The sequence below is a fragment of the Mustela erminea genome, chromosome 17 (genome assembly GCF_009829155.1).
Source record: "Mustela erminea isolate mMusErm1 chromosome 17, mMusErm1.Pri, whole genome shotgun sequence".
Classification (NCBI taxonomy): Eukaryota; Metazoa; Chordata; class Mammalia; order Carnivora; family Mustelidae; genus Mustela; species Mustela erminea.
The window spans coordinates 68,016,287-68,032,395 of NC_045630.1; the positions used below are offsets into that span (position 1 = coordinate 68,016,287).

Consider the following 16,109-nt stretch of genomic DNA (forward strand, 5'->3'; position numbering starts at 1 on the left):
GGGGTGCACGGCCGGAAGCTCTAGCAACACCAGGACTCCCCGGGGTGGGCTGCACCTGGCCGGAACCAGCGGGAGCCACCCGGCCTGCTCAGGGCCCACTCAGAGGCAGCTTCATGGGTTATCGGGGTCTGGAGTCAGAGCTGGGCAGCCCAGTGCGACCCGCCTTGCCTCTGATGCCCAGGGGCCTGCCCGGGGTTGGGCTTCTCTCTGAAGAAAATGTGAGCAGCCACAGAGTGCATGTGCAGGGACATGCTCAACAAGTCACGGGGGCCAGTGACACTGCGAAACCCAGAAGCGGAGGGACCACGTGTCCCAAGAATTAAAAGAATTTGCTGAAGTGTAACAGCCAAACCTGCTTATTTTGCTGACGCTGGGAGACCAGGGAGCCCGAAGATGATTTGGCTGAGGCTGGGTCAGTGGGATTTGGCGCACTTGCCAGGCTCGGGGTTCCCGGCACGTGCACGAGCCGAGCGCGGTGGTCCGGACCAGCGGCGTTTGTGGTGGGCGGACTGTGACTGGAGCGAAGCTGACATGACCCCGGGGTGTCGGGCAGGGCAAGAATCCCGGGTTTGTGTAGATGGGGCTGCGGATTTATCGTGTTTCACCCTGACTGCGTCTCCCAAGAGGGCCCGGAGGACAGTGCTTTCCACTCACAGCGCTGAAAAATACACGTCAGGAAACCCAAGCCTCCCTGAAAAGCATCAGAGAAATGGGCCCGGGACGGAGGTGAAGACGGGGCCTTGGAAGAGGACTCCCTGATTCCCAGGGGTCCAGGGAGGCGCAGCCCCAGGCACGTGTGCAGCCCCCTGAGGGCACGGCTCCCAGGAGAGCCAGCAAGGCCAGAATGGTCATCAGAATACCGCGGCTGACCAGGACTCTGGAGCATGGGACCAGGAGACAGAAGCAGCCACATCTGTGCCACTGAAAACGTCTGAGAGCCTGGCTCAGACAAGCGAGCCGTCGCCACCCTGTAATCTGTGCTCGTTGCTACATCAGCCAGGGTTCTGCTGCGGACAGCAGAATCCGCTGCGCCTGGTTTATGGGGAGAGGGCTTTAATACGGGGCATTAAGGGATGGCTGAAGAGTGAGCCTCTAGGGCTGAGCAGCTCCTGGGGGCACCCTGCCCATGGGTGGGCAAGAGAGCAGCCCCCTCCCAGCCCCCATGGCTGACTGACCATCAGGGGGCCTCTGGGGCTCCAGGGAGAGCTGCTACAACCAGGGGCAGCGGGGGTGACCGGGCCACCGATGGGGACAGGCTGCTCTGCTCGCTGCCCCTCTGGTTCTCCTCCATGTTGCGTTCATGGATCAGGATTTAATTTTCCACAGATTACTCCCCAGAAACTTCTAGAAAGTTTGACATTCACATTAGCTTTCTCTCCCTCAGCCTAAACTTTTTTTTTTTTTTTTTTTTTAAGAATTTTGAGTGCTTTTGACAATCCCTTGCCTCTCCACTAGAGTCTAGGTAGAAAGCTGGCCCGGATGACCTCCATGCCCCTTCCGGCTGGGTCTCCAGCGACCCCACGGGGCACACCTCCGGCCTTCCGCTCACATGAGTTCCACCCCCATTTCTTGCATATCGTTTTTAATAAAATCCAAAAGGCTGAGCGTGAACTGGAGGTAAAATATAAAACAGCCAAATGTCAGGTCAAGAGTTTCGAAAGAGGAACCCCAAGACATATTTATCATTTATGTTTATGCAAAAGTGTGTTGGGTCTTTGGACTTCCCAGAGGCATGGAAAAATAACACCTCAGAGATTTACATAAGCAGGAGGGTGGGGGAAGGTCTCGAACCAGTTGGCTTCTGTTATTGTCTGGTTTAAAAAATGAGAGTTTTCATTAGGAAGTCAGCTCCCCTGCATGGGGCCCTCCTTCTCCGAGAGCACAAGAAGCCAGTGCTCCCCCGGGGGGCCGCTCAGGACCACAGATGACAGAGCAGGGTGCGGGGCAGGAATATATACACCTGTTGGGAACCAGCAAAAAAGGGAAATGTAAGACCCCTTGCTCAAAAGGCAAGGAAAAAAGTGTGGTTCAAAGTACAGAAATATAAAGCTTCTTCCTTTTTCCCGTGGTCTCTGCCTTGACTTGTCATGATGCTCTTAGTCATTCTAAGAAGAGAAAAAATAAAATGTTAAGATATTACTGTGAATCTTCTTGTTCATCTTTATATTTTAACTGCAAACACAAGAGCACTTCCTGCCTCTGGGGCGTCTCGGAGGTTAGACAATTTACATCTCCTAGCGAACGCACACACATGTGTTCTGTCCTTGTGAGGGGGGCGGAAATGCGGAAAACCACCTCTCGGCATTTTGCACTCATTTCTTCATACGTGTGGCTCCTGCCCACCCTGTCCGCCCTGGGGAAGCCGGGAGGGAAGGGGTCTGGGAGGTAAAGGACCGCACACAGGCTGCTCTGCCTTCTTCTCTCCAGCAAGGCGTTTCCAGCCTAAGCGATAAGCTAACGTGGGGCGCCGCGTAGGGAGGGACAAGCATATTTCCTTGCTGTCCGGGTCTCTTACTGTGTTCGAAGCCAGGTTCTGGGTCAAACGGAAAGCGTGGCTTCTCAGAGCTGTTGGTCATCAATGCAACAAAACACTTGCTTTTCTCTCACTGACTCGCACGCCCTGTGGGCCCGCCTGGAGTTGTGTGTTCGCGGGCCCTGGGAATGTGTTTGCGGACGGGCAGCGAGGAAAATGAGCACACGTGAGGCAGGGATTTCCTCTTCCCCCGAGTTCACTCCACAGTCCCATCAGACTTCATTCACAAAACACAGGTCCGGGGCGCCCGGGTGGCCCACTCTTGATGTTGGCTCAGGTCATGATCTCAGGGTCATGAGGTCGAGCCCCGTGTCCTGCTCCATGCTCAAAGGGGCGTCTGCTTCTCTCCCCCCCCTTCTTAAAAAAATAAAATTAAAATAATAAAATCTAAAAAGAAAACACAGGTTCAAAGAGAAAACCATCAGGAATTTCGAGATGGCAGCCGGGCTCAGGGCCTTCCTGAGTGCTGGCCTGCGTGACGCCCGCCGGGCCGGCTACAGCTCGATGCTTCACGTCATGAGGCACCGGTCAGCAGCCGACTCCCACTGGGAACCCACCTCCTGGGATAAACAGACCCCCCAAAATTCAAGCTCTCTTTTTCTAGATTCTCCGTGGTTATTTGAACCACCGTTGGCTTCATCATTGGGTTAGTGCTGGGGTTAGAAAGCACTTGCACTCACGGGCCCCAGGCTGAGGGCAGCCCCATGACACAGCTACCACGAAGGTGGAAAGGTCAGAGGTCAGGGGCCAGGGTAGGGGGGCTCGGGAGCTCCCCACCTGCCTTTTGCGTGGCCCTTCTCGGTGCTGGCGGCCCAGACTTTACTAGCGGCGGATCCAGTGCTGAGGACCAGGCTGCAGGGACCAGTAACACCTGCTTCCTACACGGGGAAACTGGGGCCCAAACTCCTGGGACCCGGCCCCATGTCTGTCCGCCGGCAGCCCCGCCGGCCTCCCACGCAGCGAGCCTCCTCCCTGGCCAGCAACCCGCGTCTAAACAGATGAGACGGGTGTGTGTGGAGACGGCCGCGCTGGCAGGAAGTGCGCAGGGAAGAGGGCCTCTGTGGGGAGGTTTCGGGGGGATCCGCCTCGGCGCATCCCCAAGGTGGGCAGGTTGTGCTTGGCAAACGCAGGATGGCTGCCTTCCTCCGTTAGCTTTTCTAGTGAGAACCAGGCTAATCGGGGAGCCAAGGAGAAACAAAAATCCATGGAAGCGGACTTACAGAAGACATTCGGAGGCTGAACTGTGGGAGACGGGGGCGTGACGGGAGGACGAGCCATAAGCTGGGAGACGGGGGCGTCTGTCCTGGAGCCCCGTGCGAGGTGGACAGGCGGAGCTCACGGAGAAGGGGCAGCATTCAAGGACGAGGCTGAGGGCCAGTGTAACCTGACCAAGCACCCACTCTGGACGCGGTCAGGAGGACGGTAGCAAGGAGGCAAGTGCCCCAAGGGCGTGGGTGGTTTGCCTCCAGCCCCAGAAAGTCTGATGGCGGACGGCAGACAAGGCCTTTCTTCATTATTTCTGCCTCTTGCCCTCACCTACGAGACTCAAGGTGCTGCAGACTCCACCCAAAAGGAAGCTGTGAAATCCTCCTCGAGACTCTTAACAAATCTGGTCATCCTGGCCAAGAACGCTCAAACCTCAAGACACCCCTTCACCGAACACTGAAGCAGACACAGAGGTGAGCCTCAGACTGAAGCAGACACAGAGGTGAGCCTCAGAAATGCGCACGAAGTGAAAGCAGCCGGACCCAGGAGAGCGCCATCACGCGAGTCCATGGTGTGGTCAGAAAGGCAAACCTACAGAGAAAGAAAGTAAATTAGTAATCTGCTGCCTGGGCCTGTGCGGGGGAATGGAAAGTTCTATCTGGGGTAGTGGAAATTTTTACAACTTGCGCGGTGGTGCTAAGACAAGTGACTTTTTTCTTCGAAAATTATGCTTCAGTGGAGTGATTCAATATAGAAGCGTTCGCTCAGTGATTTTTCCTAAGCGTTCATTACCACGCATCGGGGCAGTTGGGTAGCATCCCTGAGGTGTAGATACTTGAGAGACCAGCAGGCTTCAGGGCAAGCTGGCCGGGTTTTGTGTTTCTCCAACCCAAGGGCACCGGTGTTGCTGCCTCTGTTTGTAAAGACAAAGCAACTTGGGATCAAGTTTAATTATTTGTTTAAGGTCATGCAGCTGGTAAGTGCAAAGCCCCGCATCTCCCTGGGGACAGAGCCTGCTCCCCGTCCCCTGCCTGGCCCTACAGAACACTGCCTCATAGATTTTCCCTCCTCAAAATGACCTCAGAGTGCCATTTTAGAAATTAAACTCTCCTTCCATCCAGATTTGTTCACGCCGCGAAGACTTTTCCCTCACCTGTGTGCGCCCTCTTGCCACCACGTTCCATGAGAACGTTCCCTGTGGTTTCCTCGACGACAGAGGATCATTATGGGAGGTGCCACCTTTTTCCCAGAGGGACTCACAGAGCCCTGCAAGGATCAGGTGACTGTGGCTCATCCCCCCTTCCTACTAAAGGTCCCCCACAAGCGTTTGGCTTTGATCTGCAGGGACCCAGAGCCATGGTAGGCATATGCAGAAATAGTACAGTGTGTATTCATGAACTCAGAACACGGGGTTTCAGGACTTCCTTTTCCTGCCACCAGGGACTCAGAATAGGCCCTTAATTGGTCTTGCAAATCATTTAACCATAGAAACTGCGGCTTTAGCAGTGTTGCATCTGGAATCCTGTTCAAACGTCAACGACCATTGAATCCCTTCACTGAATTTGCGGGACCCCTGCCCAGATGGTTGGGGGTTCCAGTCCCGCCTCCACCACTTATTGGCTGTGAGGCTCTGGGTTCACAAGGGACTGGAAGTTAAGGCCCTTAATGTCCTTGAGCCTCTGTTTCCCTCAGCCATGAAGTGAGGGTAATAACACCTGCCTGAGAGCATGCTGTCTTAGTCCCCACTCAACACGCTTCAGGTTGAGGCAAAGATTAAATCAGGGAAGCCAGACAATGTGCCTAGTGTGATGCTCTACTACGGTAAGCATCCAGCAATGGGGAACCCTGAGGATAAGGATCTTGTTCAGTTCCAGATAAAGCTTATCTGCCACATTTTACTCTCTGAGACCAACCACAACTGTCAAAAAGAATGAAACTTTTGAAAAGTCACATCCCCACTCACAAGCTAGGAAGAACAGCTCTTAATCTCAGTGAAATTCAAATTTTAAACCAAACCAAGGGAAGAAAGAAGGTGTCTGTGAACACAGACCCCTACACACAGCTCTAGGAAGACGTCCAGCTTCTGCAAACGTTGCTGGCAAAACCCTCAAGGTCAAAGCTTCAGCACATGACCCTTACTCAAAAGGTAAGATTTCTCAGAGTTCACAGTCTCTCATGGTTTGTGTCCCCCTCTGATTTCCCCCAATTCACTTTTTCTTTCCTTCTCCGAATATCCTCCATGTTATTCCTTATGCTCCACAAGTAAGTGAGACCATATGATAATTGACTTTCTCTGCTTGACTCACTTCACTCAGCATCATCTCCTCCAGTCCTGTCCATGTTGACACAAAAGTTGGGCCTTCATCCTTTTTGAGAAACAAACTGGGGGTTTTGGAAGGAGGGGGTGGGGGTTAGGTGAGCCGGGTGGTGGGTATTAAGGAGGCGTGTATCGCGTGGAGCACTGGGTGTGGTGCATAAGCAAATGAATTTTGGAACACTGAAAAAAATATTTTTTTTTTAAAAGGCAAGATTCGGGGGTTTGAGGGCTGGGACGGGGTGGTAAGGCTGAACAAAGCACCACGCAGACACAGGAGGGGATGGTGGGCAGTCTTGTCTCTGCAGGTGCAAACGCCATCAGCTGGAGAGAAGTACAAGCCAACCCCGTCACAAAGAAATGCCGTGACATGCTTCAAGCCAGGAGGACTGCCCTCTGCCCCCAGGACAGAGGCCGTGGCAGAGATGGTGAGGAAATGCTCTGAAGCAACACGGGTAGGTGGGAGCTGTCTGCTGCCCGGCTCACATCCCTGGTCTTGCCCACCTAGACCTCTTCTTCAGCCGACACACAGCTGGGAGAGCCCGGGCCTTGTGCAGAGATGAGCTGCACTGGAATGTTACTAGCATTGGGTTCACCATAAGGACAAGAGTAATTTTGGCAAAGAGTATGACCAGAAGTAGACCCATGCCAATAAGTCAAGCAGGGGAAATCAGAAAAATTCTTTGAAAAGTTCTCTTTTTTATATAATAAACGTTTTGGGAGTGAAAAACAAAAAGAAGAAACAAGGTTGGAGGTAAATGCAAATGGTTTGAAAACAGAAAAAGACTAAAGACTGCTACAATGTACTGCGTGATGAAAGACAGCTTTGAGAAAAGTAAGCACACTAAAATGGGGAGGAATTAGAAGGTTAAAATTATTATGGGAAAAGAACGGGTAAGAATGACGCCGGAAGAGTCAACGCACCCATTCATGGCACGCTGAGCAAAGCCAACGGAATAAACGAAAATAGAAAATATCTAAAGTTGTAATAGAAGAGGGCATCCCGAGCACAGAGATAGGACCGGCAAGCAGACATTCTGATGAAGGGCCAGTCCAGCTGGGGGAACAGGAAGGGGTCGAGCGACAGGAACGCCACGGGGAGAGGCAGGGTTCGAACCCACACTGCGAGAGGACCGGACCATGCTGCAAGAGAAGCATGTTGAACCAAGAACTTCAAACCCAGATATCCTCAGAATAAAGGCAAAGACAGATTCTTTCTAACATGTAAGAGCGTAGGGACCGGAGCTCAGGGACCCCTGAGGACAAACTAGAACGTGGAGTTGAAGGTGAGCCCTCGACCCACGAGAACACGGTGCCGACACTCTGCAGTTGTAGCTCTCGGCACAAAGGGTATAACTTGGGAAATGTGGAAATCATATCATTACGAACCAGGAGATGAAAGAGACGAAAACATGGGGAGAAGTAAAGTGAGCTGATTTCTTTCTTTTTTACTCAGGAAATAGAGTCCAATTAAGAAAAAGAGCTTTCAGAACACTAGAGTCGTAGAGTTAACCCACTAAGAGAACGAAGAGGCAGCTACGCGGGGCCTCTTCGGAGTACGAGCAGCGTAATACAGCCTTAAAGAAAATACAGACCAGGGGCTGAAGGAAAATAAAACGACTAGAAGAGAAAGTTTGATGACACAGATTTAAACAACAGAACGAAGACCAACACAGTTAGTTGCCCTATGAATATATAACAAATGTTATAAAAGTGATAGACATTTGGGATCTAAAAATAAGACCCAATGGGCTTTTGCCTATCTATGCAAGAAATAATTCTAAAACAAAGTGACCTAGAAGGTAAAGTAACTCGATGCTAAAAGCATACCCAGTAGACACACAAACAGGAATCCTGACATTAATACCAAACAAACCTAATTCGAGCTAAAAAGAAAATTAAAAAATTAAATTGTACCAAAAGAAGGGTACTATATAGTGATAAAGAACCTGAGGTTGATCATGAATCTCCATCTGTCAGATCACATACTTTTACAACTTACAAGTCAACCAAAAGTTAGCAGTACAAGAGAACAGCAAAGATCTACTTAACGTATTGAATCAGCCGGTTCCACCCAGTGTGTGTAGAACCTTCTTTCCTGAATATAAAGAGTAGACACTCCTTTTCAGGGAATTCTTAACAACAACAAAGACCATGTTAGGTCACAGAAACTCCTGGTAAATTCCAGAAAGTAGGGTATGTACACACCATATTCTTGGATTAAAATGGAATGATTAATAAAATGTCATTATTAATAGCAAAAAAATAGAAAAAGAAAAATCTACCATGTAGATATTTGAAAATTCTAAAAATTCCAGTTTCAAAGAGAAATTCAAAACTAAAATTGCAAACTATCTAGGACATGCTATAATAAAGACTGTATCAGAACTTACAAAATATGGCTAAAGCGCAGAAAAAAATTCATAGCTTTGAATATTCATATTGATAAACAGGAAAAAAATTAAAATAGATCAACATTTTATTGAGTAATTTGAAGACAACAGTACATCTAAGAAACACATAAATGTAAAAATTACAAAACAGGAAAAAGAGCTGTAATAAAATTCAGGAGCTGGTTATCTTGAAATTAAGATATAAACACCAGGAAATAAAACCCAGGAAAAATAAGGAAAATAAAATAAAAATAAAAGTTGTCCTGAGGTAAGAAGAAAGTCTGAACAGATAAATCACCATGGTGGGAATTTAGACCGTTACCAAGGAACAATCTTATTGAAAAAAAAAAAAAATCAGTTCAAGACAGTTTCACAGCTAGATTTTTTGGTAACACTATTGACTATATTCCCTACTGTACCTTAAAAGTTAATTTTTTATTTCAAGTTACATGTCCAATATGAGTCAGGAGCTCCCCCCCGCACAAAAGGGCAGATGACCTGGCTTTCACCACTGTGTACCTGTGATCTCTGGGACACACCGGCTTTTGGGACACACACACCTGCTCTCGTCTATGTCAGCCTGGGAGAAGCAGGTGCCGCTTCCACTCACAGTCCACCAGACACACCTACTCACACGGTCCTCTGCTATTTGGGAGCTGGGAAATGTGGAGTATGTGGCTATTCACGGAGCAGTAAATGTCTGCCCTATAGCACTGGCTGATGATTAAAGGCCAAGAGAAATAAAATACAAAAATTGGAAAGAATAAGGTAAAATTGAAACATACATGCATAAAAAAGCAGAAGCTGAGGCAGACTAAAATTAGTAAGAATGCAGATTTGAATGACATGTTTAACAAGCTTGAATTAATTAGAAAAATAAACTCGAAGACAAAGGCATTATTAGGGATAAATGAAGTATAACTTAATGGTAAAAGAAAAAAATACCATTCCTAAGAGAGATATAATAAGCCAATCTCAGTTACCTATTGGTGCATAGAAAACCACCCCCAAAACTTGTGGCTTAAAATAGCAGTGATGCTGTGGGTTGTCCATGCACCTGGGCCAGCTAAGGTCCCTCAGGGAGCTGCGTTCACCTAGGAACGCAGTCAGTGGGAACAGGCAAGATGGCTTCATTCACACGTCTGGAGCCTCACCTGGGGAGGCAGGGGCAGTGGCCGGTGGTAGGACTCTCCAGTAGGGCGCTCAGACTTCATACCGGTAGAGCCTGGCTCCAAGACAATAAAACAAACCTTGCCAGGGCTCTGAAGGGTCAATTTCAAAACGTGGTTAGCTTTACTTCTGCCACGTTCTATTGGCAAGTCACAGGCCAGCTAGATTCAAGCATGAGCGACATACAATGAACTTTCTGATGGCAAGAGCAGGGCGCCCGTGCAGATGTGAGAAGAGCTGTCTCTTGGGAGACCGTCCACCCTCTAGCCACAACATGCACATCCTTCTTATGTGAAAAATAAGCCCACCACCTCCAGAGACCCCCGAAGATCTATCCAAACACAGTAACAGATTCAGATAGAGATTCGATCCTCTCAATCAGGTCCAAAGGTAGACGAGCCCCCTCCAATGTGGTTCTCAGGTTAGAAACATCTAGAGAAACTGAGGGTCGCTGGAAGGGAGCAGGATGGGGGATGGGCATTGAGGAGGGCAACTGAAGCGATGGGCACTGGGTGTTCTATGCCACCAATGGATTACCGAATTCTATCTCTCAGATGAATAATACAGTATTTGTTCATTAAATTCAATTTACATTTAAAAAATTAAAAAGGAACATATAGAGATAAGATAGACATTTAATAGTGGTAAGTGTGTCAAACCACCAAAAGAAATAATAATTCTAAATGTATGTGCACCCCATGAAACTTCAAAATATAAAATGAAAACATGAGCAGAAATGAAAGAAGTAGACAAATTTACCATTACAGTGGAAAGTTTAACATAATTCTTTTGGTAATTGACAGAAAATCAGAAAAAAAAGGTGTAGCTATATGCCAACAATAAATATTTAGGAAAAAACTTGATGATGTCACTTACAGTTATATCAAAAATACATATCAAATATTTAGGAACAAGCCTAACAAAAGATGTAACTTCTACAAGTTACAGAGAATTCTTGAGAGAAGTTCAAGCTGACCTACATAAAGGGAGAGCTACCCCTGCTTATGGATTGGAAGACTCACTCCATGTTAATTTATATAAATTGACTTACCAAGTCAGCATAATGCCAAGTATTAAAAATTCAGTGGGTTTTTGGTATTGTTTTGTGGGGTTTTTTTTGGGGGGGAGGAAGACAGAACTAGAAATTCACAAGTTGATTTTTAAATGCACAGAAAAATATAAAGAGACCAAAAGAGCCACAGATTTGTTGAGGAAGAGCAATATTTCATGACAAACTATTAGATACTAAGACTTACTAAAAAACAACATTAGGGCTCCTAGGTGGCTCAGTCGTTACATGTCTGCCTTCAGCTTAGGTCATGATCCCAGGGTCCTGGATTCGAGTCCCGCATCGGGTCCCCTGCTTAGTGGGGAGCCTGCTTCTCCCTCTCCCTCTGCCTCTCCCCCACTGTTAGTGAGTTCACACACTCTCTCGTGCTCTCTCACGTGCGCTCTTTCCCTCTCTCACTTGCGAAATAAATACATATAATCTTTAAAAAAATAAAACTAAAAAGCAACATTAATTGGGACAGTGTGATGCCGGCATGAGAACGGACAGCCAAAGGGAAGAGAAGAGTCTCTAGAAGCAGAGCCACGCGGCTGTTGGTTTATGACAAAGGTGAAATTGCATGGAGCTGTGGAGAGCCTGGATTTTCAGTAAATATGAGAACTGAGCAAAGTGGCCACTTGTAAGTGATTATAGACCCTTAAACACAAAAGTTAATTCCAATGATATAGTAGATAAAATAAAAGTAAAATAAATATTTCTAGAAAGTAACAGGAGAACAGTTTCAAGAGCTTAGAGTAGATAAAATTTCCTGAAAGGGACAGGAAAAGCTCTAACCATAAAGGAAAAGATTGATGAAGGGCACATCAGAGTTGGAGGAGTGGTTTGCCAAAAGGTCTCATCACAGGGGGACCAGGCAAGCCACAGACCAGGGAAGACATTGCAATACGTACCCAAAAAAGGACCCATGTCCAGCTTTAAAAGCCCACAGTACAGAATGAGAAAGTCTGAAAAACAATAGAAAAATGGGAAAGGATTTGAACAGACATTTCACATTAAGAAAGACTATCTAAATTGCCAATTAAAATATGAAAGTCGCTCAACTGCAAAATTCACCAGGGACACAAATGAAACCACGTTGAGATCATCCCCGCAGAAGGGCTGAAACTCACAAGAATACATGTAATACCACCATCACCAAGGATTTCAGAGCAATGAGAACTCGCACACCCTGGCTGATGGGGGTGTGCATTAGCACAACAATTTGGAAAATAGTTTCGTGGTACCTTCTAAAAATATACGCAAGCCTTGGGAGCCACAGATTCCCCTCCTGGGCGTGTACCCAGTAGAAATGTGTGCACACGCACTCCACGAGATTGACCCAGGAATATTCACAGCAGTGCTGTTTGCATTCAAAAGCATAAAAAGCTTCTTTGCTCACATTTGAGGTCCTCCTGCTGGACTAAGATGGATTAACCTCTACTTTCCCTGATATGCTTTTCTGGTCTCGGAGCACAGCAGGTGGGAGGAAGCACAGTATACGTAAAATGATGTGCATTTGTAGATGTGAACGGTCCCCTTAGGAGACCAGGGTATAACCTTGAGAAAGGGGCAAGAGATATTATTTGAAAGGAAGAAACTGGCACTCCTCACAGTACTAATGTCTTCAGGATCTTTGTTGACCAGGACGGAAACTTGACCTAAAAAGTTCTAAAAGCAATACACATACATAGCAATTTTTTTTTAAAATCAAACAGTATAAAAAGACATAAAATGAGTATTTCCTTCCCCATCCACAGTTCTTTAAATGTAACTACTATGTTAGGTACAGTTTCCAGGAAGAAAGAAAAGTGTATCTCTATCGGTTGATACACACATGCATTCCATTTTTCCCATGGACGCCACTGGGACCACAGTTCATGGATCAGGCCCCTCCTCACGTCTTCCCCTTCCCACTAGCCGGGGGGGTGTTGTCTGATGATCCCTGCGGGTTGGCCTCATCCATAACGGCTACATTGCATACTGTTGTAACGATGTATCAGAATTTTGCAAACAGTCCCACATTCGTGATCTTTCCCGTGTTTGCAGTGCTTGGGCAATTCTGGATGGCGCTACCATAAACATTCTCTTCGACAACGCACGCATACTTTCCTCAAGGTGATTTCTCAGCGTTAGAAATGCAGGGACAAGGGTATGTGCTTTTTGAAAACCCTAGCATTATTTCCTCACTTTGATCACAGGGCAGGAAAATTTGATTAGTAGTTAAAATGGGTACTTCCACTTCCTTTTTTCTAATTCACTAAGGCATCTTGCTCTCTGAAAAAGAAATTTTTCAGATGTGCTCCTTGAGGCTGCTGGGCGGTGTACTACTCTCAGATCAAAACCAACCCTGTTACTCCTGAGAAAACCGCTCTTTCGGTCTCAGCGCTGGGCAGGCCAGGCCTTCATGCTGCTGTGGGTGTCAGTGCTGGTCCTGGGTGAGTAGAACTTCTCAATGGGGTCCCCAGGTAGGGCAGGGACAGCCTCTCCCTCCCCCTGGGCTTGGTCCTTCTTACAGCTCAGACATTCTTTCCTGTGCGGGGGGGTTATATTCTCGGGATTCACCATCCAATTCAGCGGTTTCTCCCTCGAGGCTGAAGGAGTGGTCAGAGCAGGGATAAACCTTCAGTCCTACAGAGGAGGAAGCCTCGTGACCCCAACAGTTAAGGTCCTAGTCATTGTTTTTCTACAATAAATATTGCTTCAAGAAGTCCAGAAAACGTATGACGTTTGCTTGTTCCTATTGCCTTATTTCCAGAAGACCTTCCTTTTCTCTCTGCAAAGGACATATACTTACTGCTTGTATGACAAGCCCAGGTCCTGGTCCTGGGCAGGGGAGGGCACTGTCTCTACCACAAAAGATGTCTCCTACCCCTGTACTCAAATGCAAACCACAGCAGTGATGGGAGGGACCCAGAAGGGAGGTAGGGAAGGCACGAGGAAAACCTAAGGCAGGCGACAGTCTTTTTCCAGGCTTATTGACGTGTAATCGACAAATAAAAATTGTACACACTTAAAATGTAAAAGGTGACATTTTGATATAATATATTATTAAAATAAGTACCCTGATTGAGCTAATTAACATTTCCATCTTTTCACTTCACCTTTTGTGAGTGTTTGGTAAGAACTCTCAGAATCTACTCTCCCTGCAAATTTCAAGTATACATTACTATTAACTACAGTCATCGCTGTGCATTAGGTCTCCAGAACTTATTTATCTTGTCAACAAAAGTTTGTTTCTTTTGACCCACATCTCCCTGTTCCCCACCACCTGGAAAATACCAGTTTATTCTTTGCTTCTGTGCCAACTTTAGGTTCCACATGCAGGGGGGTCATGCAGTATTCACCTGGATCTGGCTAATTTCACTGACCTGAGTGTCCTCTGCGTCCATCCACGTTGTCACAACAGCAGGATTTCCTTTTTTGAGGCTGAATAATACTTCATGGCGTATCTGTGCCATGTTGTCCTTACCTACTCATCGGAGGGTAGATATTTAAAATGTTTCCATATACTGGCTACTGTAGAGAACGGGGCCGTGAACACAGGAGGGCAGGTGTCTCTGGGAGATACGAGTATCATTTCCTTTGGATGCGTATCCAGAAGTGGGATTGCTCGGTCATATGGTAGTTTTATTTTTAAATGTTTGAAGAACCTTCATGCTGTTTTTGCACAATAGCTACTCTAAGTACATTCCCACCAACAGCACACAAGACTTCTTCACTCCGCTTCCTAGACAATGCTTGTTATCTTCTGTCTTTGTGATAATAATCGATCTGACAGGCGTGAGGTGATGTCTCATTGTGGCTTTTGATGTGCATTTCCCTGATGAGGAGTGATGGGGAGCATCTTTTCATATACTTCTTGGCCATTTGTATATCTTCTGTTGAGAATATCAGCTCAGGTCCTTACCTGTTTTGTTTTGGGTTTTGTTTTTTGTTTTTTTTTTTTTTTAAGAATTTATTTATTTATTTATTTATTTGACAGAGAGAGATCACAAGTAGGCAGAGAGGCAGGGGTGGGGTTGCAGAAGCAGGCTTCCCGCTGAGCAGAGAGCCCGATGCGGGGCCTGATCTCAGGGCCCTGAGATCATGACCTGAGCCGAAGGCAGAGGTTTCAACCCACTGAGCCACCCAAGCACCCTCCTTACCTGTTTCTTAATGAGTCTGTTTTCTTGCTGATTTGTTAGAATTCCTTATACACGCTAGATATTAAGCCCCCTTATCAGATAAATGGCTTACAAATATTTTCTCCCATTCTGCTAGTTACCTCTTCATGCTGTTGACTATTTTCTTTGCTGTGCATAAGCTTTTTATTTTGATGCAATCCCATTTGTCTATTTTTCTTTTGTGCCCTGTGCTTGTATGTGAGTCATTAATATATTCAAGTTTCTTTTTGTACATGGTGAGATATAAGGGCCCAATTTTTTCTTCATTTGAATATTCAGTTGGACCAGCACATTATACAAAAGACGATGCTTTCCCCACTGTGTGTTCGAAGCACTCTTGAAGACCAGTCGACTGTAAATGTGTGGATTTATTTCTGGGTCCTTGATTCTGTTTCATTGCTCTCTATGTCTGCTTTCATGGCCGTTTTGGGTTACTACCGTTTTGTAATACAGTTTGAGGTCGAGAAGTACGATGTCTCCAGTTTGGTTTTCATTCAGTATTGCCTTGAATCTTAGAGTCTTCTGCAGCTCCATATAGATTTTGGGATTCTTTTTCCGAGTTCTGTGAAGAAGTACCATTGGAATTTTGATAGGGATTACATTGAATCTGTAGATTGCTTTGTGTAATATGAACATTTTAACATATTAGTCGTTCCAAGCCATAAACCCAGGATGTCTTTATATTTATTTGTGTTTTCTCTAATTTCTTTCATTGTTTTGTAGTTTTCAGTATAGAGATTGTTCACCTCCTCGGTTAAATTTATTCCTAAACATTTTATTCTTGTTGATGTTATTGTAAGTAGGATTGTTTCCCTGTTTGCTTTTTCAAATAGTTTCTTGCTCGTGTATGGAAATGTAACACATTTTTGTGCATTGAATGTGTGTCCTTCAGCTGTACTGAATGTGTTTTTTAGTTCCAACAGTTTTTTGGCAGAACCTTTAGGGTTTTCTATATGTAGGATAATACCATCTGCGAACAGACCACTTTACTTCTTCCTGTCTGATTCGGATGTCTTTTAGTTCTTTTTCTTGCCTAATTACTCTGGCTAGGACTTCCAGCACTATACTGAATAGAAGCAGCGAGAGAGAGCATTCTTGCCCTGTTCCTGATCTGAAAGGAAAAGCTTTAGCTTGTCACCATTGACTATGATGTGAGTTGTGGATTTGTCATATAAGGAGATAATTTCCTTCTAGACATAATTTGTTGAGTTTTTTTTTATCATGAAAGTAGGTTGAATTTTGTGAAATGTTTTTATGTATCTATTGAGATAATTGTTAGATT

At 46.2% G+C, this 16,109-nt stretch overlaps 1 protein-coding gene and 1 long non-coding RNA gene across 7 annotated transcripts in view; one reads left to right on the forward strand and one right to left on the reverse strand.

The window, feature by feature from the left end:
- Positions 1–4,243: 4,243 nt before the first annotated feature.
- On the reverse strand, positions 4,244–14,212 carry LOC116576159. Its single transcript, XR_004280063.1, has 3 exons — positions 14,033–14,212; positions 11,576–11,629; positions 4,244–4,330 (listed from the first exon to the last, which is right to left on the reverse strand). It is a non-coding gene; the product is annotated as an uncharacterized LOC116576159 (long non-coding RNA).
- FCRL5 (Fc receptor like 5) overlaps positions 12,785–16,109 on the forward strand; it is a 32,740-nt gene continuing 29,415 nt past the window's right edge. For all 6 annotated transcript variants that reach the window (XR_004280062.1, XM_032318034.1, XM_032318038.1 and 3 more), the window contains exons 1-2: positions 12,785–12,813; positions 12,948–13,099. Coding sequence is in view for 5 of the 6 variants with exons in the window: in XM_032318034.1 (XP_032173925.1) it covers positions 12,800–12,813; positions 12,948–13,099 (166 nt within the window). In the remaining variant the exon portion in view is untranslated. The remainder of the gene's footprint in view (positions 12,814–12,947; positions 13,100–16,109) is intronic.